Genomic DNA, 22,253 nt, shown 5'->3' with positions numbered 1-22,253 from the left:
TGCCCAGAATGAGGCATGTTGGAGCTATGAAGGCTGAAGCTGACTGGACATGGAGCAGCTGGCACCACACCCCTGCTGTGCTGAGAGCCAGTGAACTGGGGAAAGGTCCTATCCCCTCCTCCCAGAGCAGGGGCCCTGGCAATTTGCACTTCCCCACAGACCGGACAGGAGGCCTCAGGAAGTGAGGCCTATCAGGTAGACCCCTGAGCTCCTCTCTCTTGATCTTGTTGCCAACTCTCTCCTAAATGGAGAAGAAGCCAGACAGGAGACTGAGGAGGCAGCTCTGTGAAGGTTCTGGATGCTGGGAGTCAGAGACCTCAGTTCTACGCCTGATGCCTTGAGGTACCAGCTGGGTGGCCTTAGGCAAGCCAGTGGCCCTCTCCATGGCTCAGTTTTTCCTCAAACGAGGACAGTCATACCTTCCCTCCCTACCTGACAAGGGCGTTGCAGGATCAGAGGTGATGACAGATGTGTGAGTACATTGAAAAATATAACACTATGCAAATGTGAGGGATTATCAAATCTTGGATTTCCTCCTTAGTGGGCTGGCTTTCCTTAAAACAAGGTGGCATATGCAAAGCACCTGGCTCACACCTGGCACACAGTAGGCGGACAAGCTCTGGGAGCTGTCCCAGGCTGATGCCTTTGATCTTGCCTTTCCTTTCATCTGGAAGGTCCAAGGTCCTCCCAACTCATCTCCATTCTCCCTCTTCCCCTCCACCCCTCTTCTCAGCCAACATGTCACTCCCTTGGGTTGAGACAGGTCAGAAGTCCTCTTGTTTCTTTTTCTTCATAGCTCTCTTCACCTATCTAATGTTAACTGCTTGTTTTTGTGGTCATGTGTGTCTTGCTGCCACTAAAATGCAACCTCCATGTCAGCAGGGATGACCTCCTTCTTCTCCCAGGACAGGTTCTGGCACATAGTAGTTACTTGATAAATATTTGTTAAAAATGAGGGATAGATGGTTACATGGATGGATGCCACCCAGGGTTATTGCTTTTTAAATCTCTCCTACATCCGTTCTTGGAAAGTAGTGGTTTTTTCCTTCTTGGAAAAGTGCTAGCCATGGAGTTCCCAGGCCAGACCCTAGGAGTCCTGGCTTCAGTCATCCAGTCCCCTGCAACAGATCACCTCACATCTCTGTTGTATATTTCCTGGTCTGTAAAGTAGGGATAATAACACATCACATATGTCGGGAGGCTCTGTGAGATAATGGAAGGTTGGGCAAGGTGTTATTACACTATCTCTTTTGTTTCTTTTGAACAGAACCCCATTCACAGACAGGAGGCTTGTGGGGGAATGATAAGAACCTCAGGCAGAGTCTCCCCTTTACTCCCATTTGGAGTTTCTGGGATGATGATGGTGATGATGGCTATTACTAACGAAGCAATTATTCTCTGGCAGGCTCTAGGCTAAACACATTTCTTACCTTAATGTACTTCATTCTCCTAACAACCCATGAGACAAACCCAACTCTAAACTAGCCACCCCTAATGACTCTCCATTATCTTACTATGTTAATTTTCTTCACAGCAGTTATTACTAACTAAAAATAACTAATTTACCTACTTGTTTATGGTCTGTCTTCCCCAATTAGATTGTAAGTTCCATGGAAACAGAGACTTACCTGTCTCATTTTAGTTGATTCCCAGTGCCCAGTCCCTGACTGGCACACTGGCACATAGAAGACACTCAGTAGACCCATTTAACAGATGAGGAAATAGAAGGGCTAAGTGCCTTACCCAAGGACATGTAGTTAACACAGCCATACACTGTGACCCTGGTGCTGCCTCCTTCTATGGTGGTGCAGGTTCTGGTATGCTGTATCTGGTAGAGGTCTGATGGCAGGCTGTCCATGGCAGGTCTTCCCTCCTCCCTCATTTCCTTTTCTTTTTTTTTTTTTTTTGAGACGGAGTCTCGCTCTGTCACCTGGGCTGGAGTGCAGTGGCCGGATCTCAGCTCACTGCAAGCTCTGCCTCCCGGGTTTACGCCATTCTCCTGCCTCAGCCTCCCAAGTAGCTGGGACTACAGGCACCAGCCACCTCGCCCGGCTAGGTTTTTGTATTTTTTAGTAGAGACGGGGTTTCACCGTGTTAGCCAGGATGGTCTCGATCTCCTGACCTCGTGATCCGCCCGTCTCGGCCTCCCAAAGATTACAGGCTTGAGCCACCGCACCCGGCCCCTCATTTCCTTTTCACTTTCTGGTAGTTTAGTTCAGTCTTGGACAGGGACACCAACAGAGAATCTGTGGAGGCCCCGGGGAAGCTGACCTCATAGGTTGGGAGTCCCCTGGTTTCCCTTCTTTCTTCTGGCCCTATCACCCATGAGTAGGACTCACTCCTTCTTAGAACTCTTTTCACATTGATCCAGTATCAGCGCCTGGGACAACTTTTTTTTTTTTCCCCTCTCTCTCACCTACTGGCTCCTCAATACTCATTTGTAATCTTTAAGAGAGCAGAGAGCCAAAAGTTCTTAGATTTCAGGATTCAACACACAAGTCAATACTAACCTTATCCATTAAGACTTTCTAGAAGCCAAATGCTTAGTTCTAGAACATGAGGTTATTGGTGGCAGGAGCAGGTATGGGAACCAGGGCACTGGGACTCCCAGCCCCTGACCAGAAACTCTTACAGTCATCATCTCGCCACCTTTCTTCTGCCTTGTGTGGGTGGGAAATTCCTTTCTGCCTTGCAGCAGAGAATTAGTTCAATGTGTTTTGAGAAGGGAAATTTCCAGAATAGGAAAGGCATCTAGAAAAGAGACTAGCACAGGGGTTGAGCACTATACTGTGTAGTCTGACAGCTCCAAGCTCAAGCTGAGCCTCCGTCACTTATTGATTGAGTAACCTTGAGCAGGTGATATCACCTGTTTGAGTCTCAGTTTCCCCTTCTATAAAAGGAGATGATAATTCCTGTCTCTCAGGGCTAATGTGTGGAGTAGATGAGATGACACACAAAAATAGATGGCACTGTGTTTGCCAGTGGTAAGTGTTTAAAGTACAGAAGCTGCTGTTTATCAAGGAATCAGACTTTGAGATCCCAACAGTATAGACGGGAGACCTTATAGGCCAGGAGACCCACCCAGGTGAATAGCAGACATTGTTCTTTTGTTTCAGTGTTACTTTATTGTTGTCTTCTAAAATTTATCTTTTTTAAAGGGTAAGATAACTCAGCATCAAAGCTGATAATGGTCAACCCCTAGAGTCAGCAGATTGGGGCTCCAGGCCCAGACCTGCCACTGACTTGCAGAATAACCGTGTCTTCTACTACTTTGCAACCCCTCAATGTCTCACCCCAAGCTGACCTGGAACACAGTGATGGCTTGCATGAATTACACACTTGTTTTGTGCCAGGCACAGTTTTAAGCATTTTTCTTGTGCTGATGCATTATCCTCATTATGTTAGTGGGGGGTGCTTTTATTAGATTTGTTTACAAATGAGGAACAGTGCTAAGCACTGGTGGTCCCCATTGACCCAGGGGGTGGGATCGATCAGGCATTTCCCTGCTTTTCCCCTACCTCGTTGGTTGGGAGTTTCCATTAGCTCAGGGTTGGGCAGACAGTGAGGGTGGTCACCCTGGACTTGCTCAGTAAATTCCTCTAAACTCCAGGCCCAGGAGGCAATGAGGAGGGGCCTCTTCTCACCTCTCCTTGAGACCCCTTGATTTATGGCAACAGAAACTCAGGGTGTGCCTCCCGCACACCTAGAACAGGAAAGTTTCTGTCATTCCTCTTTCCTGTGTGACAGCTCCACCTCCCTTCCTCTCAGAGCCCAACTCCTCACACCCCGGGGCCCGGTGGGATGGGAGACACTGATGGGAGACGCTGTCCTGGATGAAGCTGCTGGGAGAGCTGCCGCCTCCTGTGTGCCGAGGTATGGCCTGGCCGGCTGTTCCCACTGCAGTCTGAGGATTTGGGCCCGAGTGGCCTGGCAGCAGGAAGGTACTTCATGCACCTGATTACAGGGGTCTCTGCCCACCCACTAGTCTGCCACTGTGCCGCAGTTTTACCACAAACACATTTTTCTGCTGTGATAAAGACTGTACCCCTGCATCAATGGAAAAGCAGTGTGGCCGAGTGGCAAGTGTGTGCCTTTGTGCTCGATAAGGCTGAGTTGAAATCCTGGTTGTCTCATGGACCAGCTGGATGATCTTGGACATTTTCTTGTTCTCTGCAAGACACAGGTTCCTTTACCTTAACAGACGAAGCAAATGATCCTTACCTTGTAGTGTCCTTGTAAGAAGCAGGGCTAATGAACGCAGAACATTCATATGCATCATAGTAAGTGGCAGCCGGCATTGTTCTTAGGTTCCTAACGTGGGAGATTTTGCCTGGCCCATGTAGAAAGGGAGACACTGGGAAACCAGGAGACCAGTCAGTGCCCACTTCATCACTGGGACTCTCTCTTCATAGCCTGGACCACCCCATCTTCATACACTCTTTGCTCTAAATTGAACACAACCAGAACTTTTCTGCTTCTATGCCTTTGTTTGTGGTTAACATCGTGCGCAGTAACCAGTGATTCCTCAAAATGTGGTCCCCAGACTACCAGTATCAGCAGCACCAGAGAAGTTGCTAGAAATGCACATTCTCAGCCACCCAGAGCCAGTGAATCAGACACCCCGGGGGTGGGGCCCAGTAATCTGTGTGTTTTTAAATTAATTTTAAATAAAGGACACATAATTGTACATATTTATGGAGTACAGTGTAAGATTTCAATGTACCTTTACATTGTATAATGACCAAATCAGGATAATTGCCATATTTATCACTTTAAATATTTATCATTTCTTTGGGATGATAACATTGCAAATCTACTCTTGTAGGTATCCTGAAGTATACACTACATTGTTCTTTGCTGTAGTCACCCTGCTGTGAAAGCGATCTGTGTTTTAACAAGCCTTCCAAGTCATGCTCATGCAGCTAAAGTTTGAGAACATTATTCTGTACCATTGCATCACCCTGAAGGAGCTTGAATCCCCTCTGGGCCACTCACTTACTGGAACCCTGGACAACTCTCAACTTCTCTGAGCTTTAGTTTCCTCCACTGTAAAATAGGAACAATAATAGTATCTGCCTTGCGGGGTTGTTTCAAGTAACAGGGTAATTTATGAAATGTGCTTAGCTAGTGCCTAACACATGGTCAGTGTTCAATAAAGAGTAGCTATTATTTTTACCATTCTCATTATTTTTCTGTGTTAGGTCCCTGCTCCTTCCCCCCATGGCTGAGTGAAATAACCCCCAGTGCTGAGTTTCCCCAACGAAAATGTCTGCCTGCTCCAGAAAGCCTTTCCTGATCTCTTTCCTTTGAGCCCTTGTGGCTTGCCTCTCATGCCTTGTATGTGTCCAAGCTTCTCAGCACCAGTACCTGGGTCCTGCTTGCCTCTGTGTGCTCTGTAGCCTTCAACTCCAGTCCCTGGCTTCTGAGCAGCTGCTCGAAACTCTATAATAAAATTGTTCTGAAATGGCATTTCCCAGACCAGGTTCTGCCTAAGGGCTTCCTTTCCCTGGCTGTCTCTGTCATAGACCACGCTTTCTCCCAGACTTGAAATGATCTACAGCCTTCTGTGCCTTTCACAGTCTTGAGGACAACTTCTTCAGTAGAACTCATGATGGGTTATCTGGAAATTTTATTCTTATCACATTGCAGCTTGTCATTGGCATTTCCCATTCTTTACACGAATTCTCTTTGAATAAGTACCTACTATGAAAGTATTTTATTGAATCCACTCTGTGGTCTTGAAGATCAGGATGATGGCCCTCATGCTGTGGATGAGGGAACTAAGGCCCAGGTCATCAGCTTCTACATGGCAACATTTGGAATTGATCCAGCTCCAGAGTTTGTGTCCCTTCCGCTGCCCCATACTGCCTAATGGTGGCAGAAGAGACAGTTTCATGTTTTCAAAGCTAATAACTCTGAATTCCTGAGCGTTGGCCTGCAGGTGCCCATTCATGGACCTTCCTCTGGGACAGCCCAAATTTGACCCTCATTACTTGCATTCAGTTTCAGGTCTGTGCGGCTGCTAAAGAACGATCCAGTCAACTTGCAGAAATTCCCTTACACTAGTGAGGATGAGGCCTGGAAGACGTACCTAGAAAACCCGTTGACAGCTGCCACAAAGGCCATGATGAGAGTCAATGGAGATGATGACAGCGTTGCAGCCTTGAGCTTCCTCTACGATTACTACATGGTACACCTGCCCCCTCTGGGCATGGCCCCCTTTTGACTGAATGGGTGTCTTTGCTTTCAGGCCTCATGGCTCAGCAGCCCACCATGACCACCCCAGCCCCTCATCTCTGGGCCTTTGCACAATGCTGTTCCCTCTGCCTGGCACCCTCCCTTTCCCATGGCTAATCTCTGGTCTCAGCTTAAATGTCACTTCATTCATTTACTGGAGGGGAGGCTTTCTTGTCTGGGTGCCCTCAGCAACCACCATCATCCTTGATGCTATCAAGAATGCTTAGAAGCTTGCTGTTTACATATTTATTTCTTCCATCTTCTGCATGAGACTGAGCTCCTAGAGGATCATTACCGAGTCTTCAGCCCACCATACAGCCTGCCACATGGTGCATGACACGTGCTGACCAAGTAGACAGTGCCTGACCCAACCCTTGCCTGGTCCAAGCACATTCTATGACAGCAACACTCTTGTACCCCACCATCTTCTTTCTGCCCCTGTCCCTCGGATCTTACGTTTCCCTGTCATCCCCACCCACCTGGTACAGCCCCACCACCTGGAGCATACCTCCTGCTCTTTAACCCATTCCCTTCCTTCAGGGCCCTTCCCAAGGCCCACCTTCTCTTAGAAGCCACCTGCCACCTCATCTCCCTCTGCCAAGGGTCTTACTGTCCTTCCTACTCCAGCTGACATTATGTCTTGTACTGTTCTCTAACTGCTTCCAGGGTCTTGGCCTTGTCTCTGGGAGGCTGTTGGCTCTTGAGAATAGGAATTAGGCCCTCCCATATCTGATAAGTAGGGGTTGGGCTAGTCAGGAATCACAAGGGTGTAATACATGATACAACCCCCCTCCCATCTCCAGTGCATGTGCCAGACATTGCTAATGGATTGCAGCCTGCATTCTCATGAAGGGTACAGGTGGCTGCAGAATCTTTGTCAATGTAGTAGTCCAGGTAGGCCCTACCCATCTGTCTGAATTGTCACAAGACAGCAAACTGACATGCTGTCCCTGGGCTGGGTAACTGCTCCAAGAAACTTTCCTAGATTGGGGAATGGGGGCACACAGCTAGCCAATTCTTGAGAAACTTGAAGATTTAGAGCCACCTTGTACATAAGACCTCAAACTTACTAGCCCAAGAAGTATTTTATCCACTCTACCTCAAGAATAAAGGCACATTCTTTGCATGAACTCAGAGGCCAAGGGGGTTCCAGATAGGAGAAGGCCCAAAACTATCCTCTGGCTTTGGTTCTCCTTCTGGAATGGTCTGGTTACCCTACCCTCCTTCCTTCCCAGCAGACTGGTAGCCTCCAGTGAGTGTTCAGCCCAGGTCAATGGAAGAGGAGTTTGAATGGCTGCCTCAGCTTGGGGCCATGGTAGGAGCCAGAATTCTAGATCTAGGTTCAAACTCCAGCCTGGGATTTATAGGTTGAGAATGGACCTTAAATTACAATCTGACTCCTTGTCCCCTTGGCAAGAAGCCATTCGGGGGCCAGGATGGTAGAAGAGAGGCTCTGAAGGTGCCACCGGTAATACTGGTTTTAGCGAAGTACAGTGTCTCAGTGAGATACACCTGCCCTGGCCTCCCCATTCCAGAGCACTCTGGATTCAGAGAAGCCCCCTGGACAGTGAGGACATGGTCTGATGGTATAGAAGGACCACTAAGTCGGGAATTTGAGACCTAGTCCTGCCACAAATGTGGCTTTGGGTAATATAGTGCTAAAGGCAACTGGTTACCATTTCTTACTGAATGTCCACCACTGTGTCGGGCACCTTCCTTCATACTCTCATGGGGTGTGATTAAGAGTACAGGCTTTGGAGGCTATGCTGGGTTGGGGTCCTGGTTCTAGCTGTAACAGCCTTAGAGACAAATGAATTAGAATGTTCTAAGATGTAACAATATTATAATTATACTCGTGAAAGGTCACATTTATATAGTGCTCTCCATGTGCTAGATGCTGTTCTGAGCACTCAAAGTGACCCCTGAGGTTGGTATTATATTATGATCTCTGTATAGATGAGGATATGAGGAATGGAGAGGTTAAGGGACTTGTGTAAAGTCACACAGCTAGCATGTGGTAGGTCTAGGAACTGAACCCAATAAATCTGGATTCAGAGTCCATGCTCATAAGTACTAAGACAACAGAGTCTCTCTGAGCCCCCATTTCCTCATCCATAGAATGGCGATGATGCTAGTAGACATCTCAGAGTGATTGTGAGGATTAAATTAGAAACGAGAAGGCACTTAGTACGAGGCCTAGCCCATAAAAAGCACTCTATTAAAAAAGTGAGTATTTTTTATTGACAAATATTCACAATCTCCTTTAAGTAGGTATTATAACCACTCACTTGACATATGAAGAAACTGAGTCTTAGAGAGGCGTAGTCATTTATCCAGAATCACACTGCATTTTCAAGTGGCATTTCTAGGACTTACGCCAGGCCTGCCTGACTCCAAATTTCATGCTCCTTAACTACTAAGCTTGAGGTTCTTCTTCCCACTCCCTGACTTGGGGATCAGACTAATCATAGCTAGAGCTCCAGCCAGTGGGAAGGACTGGAGGGTTTTCTAGTGACCAAGTGTATTAGTCTGTTCTCACACTGCTAATAAAGACATACCCGGGACTGGGTATTTTTTTTTTTTTTTTTTTTTTTTTTTGAGATGGAGTCTCGCTCTGTCGCCCAGGCTTGAGTGCAGTGGCCGGATCTCAGCTCACTGCAAGCTCCACCTCCCGGTTTACGCCATTCTCCTGCCTCAGCCTCACGAGTGGCTGGGACTACAGGCACCCGCCACCTCGCCCGGCTAGCTTTTTGTATTTTTTAGTAGAGAGGGGGTTTCACCGGGTTAGCCAGGATGGTCTCGATCTCCTGACCTCGTGATCCACCCGTCTCGGCCTCCCAAAGTGCTGGGATTACAGGCTTGAGCCACCGCGCCCGGCCGGGACTGGGTAATTTTTAAAGGAAAGAGGTTTAATTGACTCACAATTCAGCATGGCCAGGAAGCGTCAGGAAACTTACAATCATGGCGGAAGGGGATGCAAACACATCCTTCTTCACATGGCGGCAGCAAGGAAAAGTCCAGAGCAAAAGGGAGAAAGCCCCCATATAAAATAATCAGATACGATGAGAACTCACTATCACAAGAACAGCAGCATGCGAGTAACTGCCCCCATCATTCAGTTACCTCCCACTCCCATGTGATTATGGGAACTACAAGTCTAGGTGAGATTTGGGTGGGGACACAGCTGAACCATATCACCAAAGTTACTTCCCTGCCTGGCCAAAGCTGCAAAAGGGGGTTGAGGCTCCTACCAGCAAAAGCTTAGCCATGCATAAATCCTTCCTTTCTCTCCTCTCAGGGTCCCAAGGAGAAGCGGATCTTGTCCTCCAGCACTGGGGGCAGGAATGACCAAGGAAAGAGGTGAGGCTTGCCAACACCCTCTGCCTCTTTGCCCTTCCCCACCTCCACCTGGGGCCTCTTCCACACAGGTTTGACTTCTCCATTAGGCACAGGAGGCGCAGTGTTGAGGGCCCACAACACATTTTGGGATCCATGATAGTGTTTTCCTTTTAAAATTAAAAGAAAAAAATCAATATAATCCAACTTGGATTATATTTGTCTTTATACCAATGTACTTATTAAAGATATTTTTAAATATTTTGGAAGGGGTCAGTGAAGGCAGAGCCTAGGGCTCTTGAAAGTCCTAATGAAACTCAGCTTGAAAACACACACACACACACACACACACACACACACACACAGCCCCCCCAGATGCCTGTAGGCCATGTGGGCTGGAGTTTACTGAAAACAAACTTCAAAGCCTTAGTAATAGAAAAGCCCTGGAGGCAGCTTTTCTTTCTGAGCTTCAAAACCCTCTCCCCTGCAGTCCCACAGCCTCTTGGGGAGGGAGACCTGTGTTGGGGGAGGGACATCTGGGTTCCCATACTTCTTCCCCTGGCATTAGTGCCCCAGGGCATTGACGTTCCTTTCCTTCAGAAAGCAGCCCAGGCCATGCTTATGGCTAGATGGGCACTGGAAAGACCTTGCCTCTCTCCACTTTCTCCTTCCTGGCCAATCAGGTGACTTCTCACAAATGACCCTGTCGTGCCTCTGCTGGGAAGCCTTTTGAAAAATTCAAACAGGCATTGCAGCTCTTCTCATAACCCAGCCTGGGCCTGCAGCTGGCTCAGGGCCAGTCCCCCCCACTGCCAGGAACAGTGGGTTTGGGTACATGGGGACCTTTCTCAAAACTAATTTTAAAAAATATCATTAGCTCTTCTGATTACAAAAGCAACACCAGTCTCTTGCAAAAGATTCAAACTCTTCAGAAATGTATAAAGTAAAAAAAAAATTCCTATAATCCTGTACCCCTCTCCTGCTGAACAGTTTGGGGTACATCCTTCCAGACCTTTCTCTAAGCATGTGTTAACTATACTCACAGATACACATTTCCCCCACCCTCCCCACTTTGTACACACCCCGCTAGGGTTGACTCCATACAGTTGTTTTGAAGTAGGGACATTTTGACACAGAGACATTTGACTTTGGCCAAAAATAAATGATTAAACTTTCAGGTTGTGTTTTTTTTTTTTTTTTTTTTTAAATTAACAAGTACTGTAATGGATAAAACAGATGTTGCTCCCTTAACCCTGAGCCTGTACTTGGTTCCATTCTCAGCACCTCCCTGCTCATCCCTGTAGCCAATTGGGCTGCTACAGTGACTTATTTTGTGCATGTTGGATGGGCCTGAACATTACACTGGATCAAAGGCCAGTGTGTCAGTTGCCTTCCACTCTAGCCAAGGACTCCCCTCTACCCCCAGAGAGAAGTATACTGAGCCCTTTTTCTTTCTCCCCAGGTACTACCATGGCATGGAATATGAGACGGACCTCACCCCCCTTGAAAGCCCCACACACCTCATGAAATTCCTGACAGAGAACGTGTCTGGAACCCCGGAGTACCCAGATTTGCTCAAGAAGAATAACCTGATGAGCTTGGAGGGGGCTTTGCCCACCCCTGGCAAGACAGCTCCCCTCCCTGCAGGCCCCAGCAAGCTGGAGACCGGCTCTGTGGACAGCTACCTGTTGCCCACCAGTGATATTATATATGATAATGGCTCCCTCAACTCCTTGTTTGAGAGCATTCATGGGGTACCGCCCACACAGCGCTGGCAGCCAGACAGCACCTTCAAAGATGACCCACAGGAGGTGAGGGCCCATCCCCATTCCCTTATAGCATAGATATGTGTGTGCATGTACAGAAGGAGAGAAGATAGTGAACAGATCAGAGCTTTGGAATCCATCGGGGAAAGCATCCTAGAGCTGAGACAGGGTTGCCATGTACTATTGTCCAAGTTGTACACTGGACAACCTGCACAGCTGTAATGCACAGCCCTGGGCTGAGGCTCCCCAGAGTGAATGTGATCATTTATTCTCTTGGGGCTGTGTTTCTCTGCAGTCAATGCTCTTCCCGGATATCCTGAAAACCTCCCCGGAACCCCCATGTCCAGAGGACTACCCCAGCCTCAAAAGGTAACTTGGTCTCCCTGGACCCTCAGACACCTGGGCAGTGCGCAGGAGGCTGCAGACAGAGCCCCACACTGTCCCCAGGGCATAGCAGGCACAGTCAATGAATGAGAAGTGGGAGATGAAGGCAGATAGATAGAGGGAGAGAGAACGCTTCCCACTTCCTGTCCCTGGCGTGACAGGGAGCTCAGAACTTGCACCTTATCAGAAAACTGAGGTTCTTTTATCCTTAGTTGCCCCTGGTTTTGTCACCTCTCAAGGTTCTCTCTCATTTTCACTGGGCCCTCATTATTCAGCAGGATTGTGGCTCAACAAAGCCATTAAATAGAACCCCCAAATTGAGGAAACGGGGGCCCAAGGAAGTAAAGTTATTTTCCAAGGTCAGACAGCAAGTCTGTACCATAGCCTCAGGCTTCCTGCCCCACTGCTCTCTAGGGTACTTCCTGCCTGGGAGCCCAGCCTCACTGCCCTCTCCCTCCTCCCTGCAGTGACTTTGAATACACCCTGGGCTCCCCCAAAGCCATCCACATCAAGTCAGGCGAGTCACCCATGGCCTACCTCAACAAAGGCCAGTTCTACCCCGTCACCCTGCGGACCCCAGCAGGTGGCAAAGGCCTTGCCTTGTCCTGCAACAAAGTCAAGGTGCGTTGGTGTGGAGCAGCTTCGGAAGGGGTGGAATGGGGCGAGATGGACCTCCTCCTTGGGCTAGCCACGGACCCTGGGGAAAGGCTGTTTGATAACAGCCCATGGCCACAGGGTTGGGGAAGCTGAGGCAAAAGGGCAGGCCAGTGGACCCAGGCTCTAGGAAGAGGCCGGGAGTGACTGTGACCAACTGTGCTTGCAGAGTGTGGTGATGGTTGTCTTCGACAATGAGAAGGTCCCAGTAGAGCAGCTGCGTTTCTGGAAGCACTGGCATTCCCGGCAACCCACTGCCAAGCAGCGGGTCATCGACGTGGGTGAGAGCCTTCTCAAGACGCCGCTCCAGCTCTGCGCGCTCCCCAGCCCCGCACCAATCAGGCCTTTTTCTTGCTCACCCCCGTTTCCCTACCCGGCTCTGACCTCTGTCTGCAGGTCAAACACTGGGGTTTGCAAGGATTTGCATCTGTTGACTAGAAGTCTTGGCCTCTCTTCTGTTTTGCTTTGGGATAAACAGGGCCCTGGGGACGGACCCTAGCACTGTGAAATAAATAGGCCCCTGAGATGCTGGCCTGTTTGTCCCCATCAGGAGGCTGATGAAGACACAAAGGGACAAGATAAGGTGCAGGCAGCAGGTGGTTCAGAAGGCCTGAGGCACAGCACAGGATGTTCAGCTTTTGGGAGCTGGGCAGAGGAAAGGCTCTCTGTGGGTGCCACCTGGTCCCCATCCCTAGCCCTGAAACAAGTGGGAGGCACAGCCCGCCCTCAAGTCTTCAGCTTCTGGCTCCCTTACTCCCTTCCTGGCTGTGTGACCTGTGTCACCTCACCTTCCTGAGCCTCAGTTTGTTCACCTCTCAAACGGGCTGAGGCCAGCTGCCTTGCCTGCTTACAGTGCTGATTTCTGCTTTGGAGCTGTGTGCACTGGGGAACACGATACACACAGGGGACTGTTTAATGACTTGTCCGAGAGGCTGGACAGCAGAGTAGTAAGGAGCATGGGTTCAGGAGCCAGAGAGATCGGAGCTCCAGCCCCTACTCTGCCTTTTAATAAAAGCTGAGTGACCTTAGCCAAGTAACCAAACCTCTCTGAGCTTCGTTTTCCTCATATATAAACTGAATATTCAAAGCATAGTTGTGAGGATGAACTAAGGGCTTAGCATGTTGTAAGTGCTGAAGGACTGATACTTGCTAACCCTACTACTTTTGCTATTGCTCTTACTACCCCTATTACTGTTGTTATTACCATACTGCTGCTGCTGCTTCATCTGGGAGAACTCCCAAATCACAGCCATGGTGAAAAGTACAACCTCCACCCCCAATATGATGAGCCTATTTGGCAAAGCTTGGGGTTCCCTCTCGGGCTTGGGGCAGATCTGCTTCTCAGGCTGGATCTGTTTTCCCATCTGTAATCCAGGGCACAGGAATCCCTTTTCCTCCTTGGATTGAAGTGTGGTTCTTGGGGGAGAGGATGTATGCCCCTGCCAAGAGTGAGGCCCAGTCAAGTGGCCCCAGATCCCTTCCTTCCTAATTCTACTTCTGGTCTCCTGTGGTTTCAGCTGACTGCAAAGAAAACTTCAACACTGTGGAGCACATTGAGGAGGTGGCCTATAATGCACTCTCCTTTGTGTGGAACGTGAATGAAGAGGCCAAGGTCAGTGCTGAGGGCAGTGGCTGGGATGGGACTGGGCTGCCCGGAAGTCCCTCTTCTGGAGGAGAGGTTTTCTTACACCTAGGAGAGTGGCATTTGCTCTGACGAGTGTACCCATGGAGGAGGCAGGACGTAGTGTGGTGTGGAAGCTCAGGCTTTGGAGCCAGGCAGGCTGGGTCTGCATCCCACCTTTCCACCTGTTGGTCCAAAGTGTGACTTTGGGCCAGTGCCTTAGTGCCTCTGAGTCCCGGTTGTTTTGCCTATAAAATAGGAGTGGCATCATAGCACCCACTGGTAGGTTGTAGTGAGGAGCAGGTGAGATAAGTAACAGGTAGAGCATACACCTGGCCCAAAAGTGGCAGCTGTTGATATTACTCCAGTCCACCCATTTACTAGATGGGAAAGCTGAGCCTTCTGCATGGTCACACAGCAAGCCACTGGGGGCACCCAGGTTTCCTGACTTCTTGGCCAGTGCAGAGTGTCACATGCAGGAGAAATGCGAAGGAGTCCGGTGAATGAGGGCTTGAATCCCAGTTATCTCACTTCTCTGAGCCCATAAAAATGAGAACAGTAACCTGCCTGCTAGAATTGGAGTGCAGACCCCACAAGATCATGCATGTCTACAAACCGGAGAGGCCTGAGAGACGGAGCCTCTGGTGATGTTTTCGTGCCAGTAGTTAAGCCATTAAGATCCTTCCAGCTTTAGTGCTCGAGCCCAGCCGCGGGCTTGCCGTGCGCTCATGGGCCTCGCAGTGTCTGAGTTTGCTGTTTAGAGAGCCGGCATGGTAGAGAGGCACTAGTGTGGGAGTCAGGAGCTGAGTACCTTTGGCCTGTCCCTTCTCTCCCTGGACCAGGCTTACCTCACTCACCAGGGTCAGGTCCAGCTCATCTCAGGGGCATTTCTGGCCTGGAGAGGCTGGGGAGCTAACTCCTGCCTCTCTGCCTGCCTCCAGGGATGGCCAAGCCGCCTGGAGAAGATGGAGGTACAGGAGCTCAGAAAACACAAAGGGAGCACAAAGGCAGGGATTATTATTATTCAGACAGGCACCGACTGGAGGAGGAGCTGGGGCCTCGGGTTCAGGGAGGTGGGAGTTTCATGGGAAGGGAGAAATGGGTTTCGGTGGGGATTTTCTCACAGCCTCTTAAGCCCCCAGGCTTGGGTCTTTCTCAGGTGCGAGCTGGGCGGGGGCTGCATGAGGGCAGAGCTGGCTGAGGGGGAGGTATGTCTGGCATGTGCCTGGGGGCCTGGTCCGCACAGCCAGGGAAAGAAGGGGGTCTGCTCAGACACACCCCCCTACATCCTGTTTGGGTCAGGGTCATTTCCAAAGGAAATATTCCAAAGACCAGGGGCCAGCCTGCCATGCAGGGGCCGGGTTCCCATGGAGCCCCAGAGAAGGACAATCACCAGGTGATCTTGCCAGGGTTTGCCGAGCTGAGACCGACCCCAGGCGACCATCAATTGGGCATAGGCTTTGGGATGAGACTTCCAGCTGTCCCTCTCATGGCAATAGTCACAACATATCAAGCATCCACCCCCCGACAGCCTCACAAGATAGGGTTCATTATCCTCATTCTGCAGACAAGGAAACTGAGGCTCAGTGAGGTGAAAGGATTTGTCTGAAGCCACATATAGCTAGTGAGCAGCAGAGCCCAGCTTCCTGCGGCAGGTGTGGGCGGCCCCACCGCCCGGCTCACTTTGTGATGCCTCACACCTGACTCCCTGGGGGAACAGCAGCAATTATGGCCCTGCGCAGAGCTTCTATTTCCCCGACTGTAAGATGGGGTGACTAGGACGCTCCCTTGCTGTATGTGGGGTGGGATCAAATCAGCGGGAAGAACCTCTCACTAGAGGGTCCTGCTGTGGCTGGAGTGGGTGGCTGGGGTGGAGAGGGGCTGTGTCTCTGGGCCAGCAGGAAAGTAGTCTCCCTGTGCTGGGGACAGGGGACTCAGCCCTTTTCCACCTCCTTGTCCTGAGTTGCAGAAAAATGAGGCTCTGGATCTTAAGCTCCTACAGGACTCGACACCTCCCCCCCCAGTCTCCACCCCTTGGGCTGCCCTTGGCAGTCTAGCAGAAACTGTACCAACAGAGGTGAAAAGCCTGGGCTGTGAGTCTGGGTTCGAACCCCTGCTGCACCACACACTGCCCGTGTCACCTCGGGCAAGTTGCCCCACCTCTCTGAGCATCAGCTCCCCATCTGTGAAAGAGGAGTGCTGATGTTGGCCTTCTAGGGGCCCAGTGAGGCTTAAGGGTGAGCAGCAGGCACACAGAACGCTAGAAAAACAGGATCACTGTGGGACGGTGGGGCTGGGCACCTGGGCAGGCCACTTACCCAGCGGCCCCCTCTGTCTCCAGGTGTTCATCGGCATAAACTGTCTGAGCACAGACTTTTCCTCACAAAAGGGGGTGAAGGGTGTCCCCCTGAACCTGCAGATTGACACCTATGACTGTGGCTCAGGCACTGAGCGCCTGGTGCACCGCGCTGTCTGCCAGATCAAGATCTTCTGTGACAAGGTGACTGGACCAGGCAGACCCAATGCTGGGTCCCAGGGAGGTAGAAGGGCCAAGCCCTGAGCCGTGCATCCTCCTAGCCTCTCTGGGTTGTCTGTCTCTCTCTCTTTTTCTATCCCTTCTCCTCCTTCTTCTCTGTCTCCTCCTCCACCCCCACTCCTCCATCTCTCTGTCTCTCTGAGTTTCTTCTTTTCTGTCTTCTGTCTGCCTCTCTCATGGTCTGTACTGACCTCAGGCAAGCAGGGCCAGGCCCCACTGGCCAGGCTGGGCCAGGTAAGTGCTGGTACCTTCCCATTTCCTGGTCTTGTTCTGGAAAAAAGAAGGACCAGAAGCCTGGCCCATATTTAAGATGCAAAGCAGCAGCTGTGAAAGTAGCTAGCCCCTCCCAGGCCCTTGGTGACCCTCTCTCCTTCTCCCCTGCAGGGAGCTGAGAGGAAGATGCGCGATGACGAGCGGAAGCAGTTCCGGAGGAAGGTCAAGTGCCCTGACTCCAGTAACAGTGGTCAGTGGGGATCCAGGGCCTGGGTGGGTTGGTCTGGCGTGAAGGGGAGAAGGAGACCAGAGGTGGGAGGGACCTGAGTGGAAGGACCTGGGGGCACACAGGCTTCCTTCTCCCATCAGGCGTCAAAGGCTGCTTGCTGTCGGGCTTCAGGGGCAATGAGACGACGTACCTTCGGCCAGAGACTGACCTGGAGACGCCACCTGTGCTGTTCATCCCCAACGTGCACTTCTCCAGTCTGCAGCGCTCTGGAGGGGTGAGGCCAGGGCTGGGGTCTCAGGGAGGGGTCGAGAGAGGGTCCTGGCTCCTGGGTGGGGCCTGCCTTAGCGCAGACCAGTGGGGAGCAGCCTGCCACTCAGCCAGTTTCAAGACCTTTATTGAATCACAGGGGTTTAAACATGTATTTATGGTCCTATAGCTTCAGTGACCTATTGTACTGAAGAGAAGAATGTTATGAAGAAACAGATTTCGTAACCATTAAAGTGTTCGTGCTTAGGGCACACAAAGAGGAGGCTTCTGATATCTGACCCCAAATTTGACTGCAGCCACATGGAATTCTCATGGCAGTACTTGTGGTGCTCACCATGTGCCAGGTGTGGCTCTGAGCGCTTCCCAGGCATCACCTTCCTTACCCTTCTCTACAGCCCTGTGAAGTCAATAATAATGTCTCCCTGGACCCGTGGGGTAGAAATGGAGGCACAGAGAAGTTAAGAAACCTCCTGAGATTGCATAGCTAGTGAGTGGCAGAACCAAGATCTGGACTGAGGCACCTGTTCAGAATCCACACCTTTCCCCACTAGCTGCTCCGCCTCTCAAGCAGCCGGGACTGAGCGCCTGGCAGCCAGGAGTGGGCTGGGTTCCCTGTTACAGCTGTCCTCCAAGAGACTGCATCTACCCCCTTTTACAGGCACGGTCCCACGGCAATTCAGTGGCAGGGTCAAGACCCCAGAGCCTGTCTCCCAGTGCCCTTCCTCTGGAGAGTCTGAGCACTTCCTTCCTTTAGGGGTACAGCTCCGCACTGTTTCCTCAGGAATATTTATACAAATGGACCTCGGTGTACAAGGCACGTTTAGTGTATTGACTTAGGACAGTGAGGTAGACAGTGGCGCTGAGAAGAGCAGCCAGTGCTGACAGAGCTTGGCACAGGCGCAGAGCACTGCCTGTGTCCCTCCTGTCTCTGCCGCCTTGGGAGCAGCACTGTGGCCCCACAGCACAGGCGGCTGTGTGAACCTGTTCTCTCTTGACTCTCCTCACTCTCTCACCAACTAGAGGCCCTGAGTAAGGAGATGACCACTCAGGGTGAAGGCCGCTGTGGCTAGGTTGACAGTCAACCTGTGGGGGATGAGGGCAGGCCAGTCTCCACACCTGTGAGCCTGGGAGAGGGGAAGCCCAGGGCAATAGCCAACAGAGAGCCTGAGTTTGAACCCCGACTCTGCCTCCTGCCGTGTGTGTCACCTCTAGAGGCTCTCTGCTCTCTCTAGGCCTCGGCTTCTTACCTCACAAGACTGGGTGATGCCTGCCCCAGACCGACAGTGCCAGGTACACTGTAGGGTCCAAGAAGAAGGCCTGTGGCCAGGCTCAGTGGCACACACCTGTAATCCCAGCTACTTGGGAGGCTGAGGTGGCAGGATTGCTTCAGCCCAGGAGGTCGAGGCTGCAGCCAGCTGTGATGGGGGACTGCACTCCAGCCTGGGAGACTTCCCTCCAGCAAAAAAAAAAAAAAAAAAAAGCCTCTTCCGTCGCCCCCTTGGCCCTCAGCTCCAACTGCCTAGAGACTGGCCACAGGACCATCTGCAATTCCCGGCCCTTCTGGGCATGCTGGGGCCCAGGTGGGGCTCAGGGCGGCTCTGCTCTGACAACACGGCTTTAGCACCTCCTGTGTGTTCATTGAGTCCCTGACCCGTCCAGCTTGGGCTGGGTGATTCCTTTCCACTCAACATCTCAGGTCACCTAAGGGCACTTGTCTGAGCAGAATGGGCTAGAAAGGCACTGTAACAGTATTCTCCCCACGTCCCACCAAAAATATTCCTCCCAGAGAGCCTCCAGCAGCCAGGGGCCCCTCTCATCTTCTTGTGTGTGATGGAAAATGTCTTTTTCGCTTCATTGCAGGCAGCCCCCTCGGCAGGACCCAGCAGTTCCAACAGGTACGGAGAGCAGCAACCACACGCCTCCCTCCACACCTGTGTCCCCTCCACACCTGTGCCCCCTCCACACCTGTGCCCCCGCCACACCTGTATCCTCTCCACACCTGTGTCCCCTCCACACCTGTGCCCCCTCCACACCTGTGCCCCCGCCACACCTGTATCCTCTCCACACCTGTGCCCCCGCCACACCTGTGTCCCCTCCACACCTGTGCCCCCTCCACACCTGTGCCCCCTCCACACCTGTGCCCCCTCCACACCTGTGTCCCCTCCACACCTGTGACCTCTGTACCATGCCCATTGCCCCTAGCCTACTTTTCTCCCTGTTCCTTGTAAGCTAGGGCATGGGGCCAGAGGAGGAAGCCACAAGCTTCCTACCCCAGCTCCCAAGCTAGATCCATGCTCCTTTCTCACTGAAACTGCCTGGGTTTTTATGGGTTTGTTTTATGTGAAAAGTTGGCGAATCTCTGGCGAGACACCAGCTTGTAAAAAAGGGAAAGGAAGAGAGTCTGTGGTGGTGCAGATTCAGAGAGAAGAGGGAAGCTGTGCTGGAGGCTTAGGGGATGAAAACCCTCCATCTCCTTCCCCAACACACACCCACCGGGGGGCCTAGCTGGGGCCTAGGAAAGGCCTTCGTGTCCTTCCTTCTGTCAGCCACAGCCTTAGTGCCCTGAGCAGTCCCTTCGCCTCTCTGAGCCTCAGCCTACACATTTGTCAGATGAGGAAAACAGCCTTGAGAGGGTGAGGAGGGTGGCATGGATATGGAATCTTCGTAAGTGGGAAAGCGCTTTATGAAGATCATTTGTTATAATCAGTTTCTTCCCTATGAACAAAATGTACTTTTCAGATGGTGCTTTCACCCCAAATTGTGTCACTTGTCACCTCACAACAGCCTAAGAGTTAGGCAAGCAGGGTTATTGCCCTATTTTATGGATGAGGAAACTGAGGCTCAGAGAAGTGAAGTGCCTTCTAGTCACATAGCTGTTAGGTCACGGCAGCAGGACTGGAACCCAAGTCTGTCTTATTCCAAAGCCCACAGTCCTTCCATCCCCACTGCCTCACATCTGACCTGATTTCTTTTAAAAAGGAATGGTGATGATGATGATGAGTCCACATTTATTGAGGCCCTACTGTGCATCGCAGTGTTCTAAGAGCAGTGTGCATGGTCTCCTGTGGCCTCACACCACTCTATGAAGTATTGCTATCATTGCTTTCTCATCACCCCATTTTATAGATGCACCCAGGTCACACAGCTAGTGCGTGGCAGGGCTGGGATTTGAACCCAGGCAGTCCAACTCCAGACCTGCTGCTTTATCCCCACTGTCCCTCTGCTTTGCGTGCACCCTTGTGTTTTCTTCCCCATTTCTAGGGCCCCTGGAGGCCCAGCAGGGTCTTTCAGCCTCTAGGGGCCCCCGAGTTCCTCACAAGCTCCCCCACTACCATCCCCACAGGCTGCCTCTGAAGCGTAGCTGCTCGCCCTTCGCTGAGGAGTTTGAGCCTCTGCCCTCCAAGCAGGCCAAGGAAGACGACCTTCAGAGAGGTGACCACCCGCCCTCCACATTTACTCACCGAGCCCACCCCAGCCTCCCCGTCCCTCATGGCGTCCTGGAGAGGGCACGAGGAGCTGCCTCACCCCTTGGAGCTAGGTTTAGCTCAAGACTCGGGGGTGGGGGTAAGGAGGGCACCTCAGGCCTCTTGGAGAGACCACCACAGGACTGGTGGCTTCTGTCTCCTGAACTCGTGTGCACATGGGCACCCTGGGCAGCTGGCATAGTCAACAGGCTCAGTATGCTGGGCGAGTCCCCCTCCCCCACTTTTTCTAATGGGGAGTGGGAGAAGGGTGGGGTTTTGATGTCTGGCTTTCTGGCTTTGACCCTCTAAATCTGTGACTTCTCGGGGTGGGGAACAAGCCCAAACCTCTGGGGCTGTCGCTGACCATCAGGAAGAACCAACTGGCAGCTAAGCTCAAAAGCTTCCAGCAGCCATGAATCGAGCTGTGCGTGGCACCTCGTGTTTCCAGACACCGCCATCAATTCCCACAATGGCTCTATGAAACAGCAGACAGAGCCTCCATTTTACAAACACATAAAATGAGACTCCGTGATGTTAAAATCACGTTTGCAAGGTCACCTGGCTGGCAGGTAGGAGAGCAGCGGTTCAGACACCCTCACATCAGCACAGCTTAAGAAGATACGTGGGAATCTGCAGATCTGGCCGAAGGGCCTCCCAGCTGGGCACAGCCCCTCAGCAGAAGTCAGTCTTCAAGTAACCTTTTCAGATTCCCCAGGCCCTGCTCACATTCTCTTCCTTGCACTCGTCAAGCTGCCCCTTTCTTTTCAGTTCTGTTGTACGTGCGGAGGGAGACTGAGGAGGTGTTTGACGCCCTCATGTTGAAGACCCCAGACCTGAAGGGGCTGAGGAATGCGGTAAGTTGCCTGTGGACCCCGCCCCCCATGGCAGACCCCCTCTAGGCTCCTGTCCCCACTCCTCACCATGCAGTTCTGATTTCCCACAGGAGGGAACCTTGGCTTGCCGGTGGCCTACCCGTCCCACCCTGTTCAGGGGGCCTGAGGGGCCCTGCCGGTGGGGGTGTGCCTCCGCGATGTTATCTCCCAGTCAGAACCCTGACTGCACCCTGGGAATCGCACACACCATAAATCCTCCTTAATCTGATGCCTGCTGTCTGACAGCCCAGGGTTTTTTGTTGGCTTTGTAAACCTGTTTCTGTTTTAATGGGAATGGAACCCAAAAAGGCCAGACCCCAGAGATGCTGCCTTTCTTTCCCAGGGGGCCTCATTCCGCCTGCTTGTGGTTGGCTGGGGGCCACTGGCTGGGGTGGCTGAAGGCAATGTCTGTGCAAGGAGACCTTCCCCAGCCCCCTAAAGCACCAGAGAGTGGGCAAAACAGCCCAGTCCTGAATAAAACCCATAGCCAGCTTTGTGGCTCCACCAAAAACTAAGCAAACAGCCTCCACCAGGGCCAGCTGTGCCTGAAGGTAGAACCACTCAGAAAAGCCAGATGGTGTCAAGATTTCAGGCTGGCAGAGTAAAAATGGCATCAAATAGTAACACTAGCTGACCTTTATTGAAGGCCCACTATGTGCCAGGCAGTTGGTCAG

At 51.5% G+C, this 22,253-nt stretch overlaps 1 protein-coding gene across 6 annotated transcripts in view; it reads left to right on the top strand.

Annotated features, from left to right (window-relative positions):
• GRHL3 (grainyhead like transcription factor 3) overlaps positions 1-22,253 on the top strand; it is a 36,026-nt gene that overhangs the window by 6,313 nt on the left and 7,460 nt on the right. For 3 of the 6 annotated variants that reach the window (XM_033227811.1, XM_033227812.1, XM_033227810.1), the window contains exons 2-14: positions 6,004-6,190; positions 9,536-9,597; positions 11,036-11,384; positions 11,635-11,708; positions 12,191-12,344; positions 12,547-12,658; positions 13,895-13,989; positions 16,340-16,498; positions 16,919-16,997; positions 17,117-17,250; positions 19,104-19,138; positions 20,587-20,675; positions 21,476-21,561. In XM_033227811.1, the coding sequence (XP_033083702.1) occupies positions 6,004-6,190; positions 9,536-9,597; positions 11,036-11,384; positions 11,635-11,708; positions 12,191-12,344; positions 12,547-12,658; positions 13,895-13,989; positions 16,340-16,498; positions 16,919-16,997; positions 17,117-17,250; positions 19,104-19,138; positions 20,587-20,675; positions 21,476-21,561 (1,615 nt within the window). The remainder of the gene's footprint in view (positions 1-6,003; positions 6,191-9,535; positions 9,598-11,035; positions 11,385-11,634; positions 11,709-12,190; positions 12,345-12,546; positions 12,659-13,894; positions 13,990-16,339; positions 16,499-16,918; positions 16,998-17,116; positions 17,251-19,103; positions 19,139-20,586; positions 20,676-21,475; positions 21,562-22,253) is intronic. The other 3 variants (XM_033227815.1, XM_033227814.1, XM_033227813.1) reach the window with 2 other exon arrangements.

The sequence above is a fragment of the Trachypithecus francoisi genome, unplaced genomic scaffold, assembly GCF_009764315.1.
Source record: "Trachypithecus francoisi isolate TF-2019V2 unplaced genomic scaffold, Tfra_2.0 Lachesis_group12, whole genome shotgun sequence".
Taxonomy (NCBI): Eukaryota; Metazoa; Chordata; class Mammalia; order Primates; family Cercopithecidae; genus Trachypithecus; species Trachypithecus francoisi.
The sequence above is the reverse complement of the archived record's forward strand: the minus strand, read 5'-3'. Positions and strand labels throughout refer to the sequence as shown.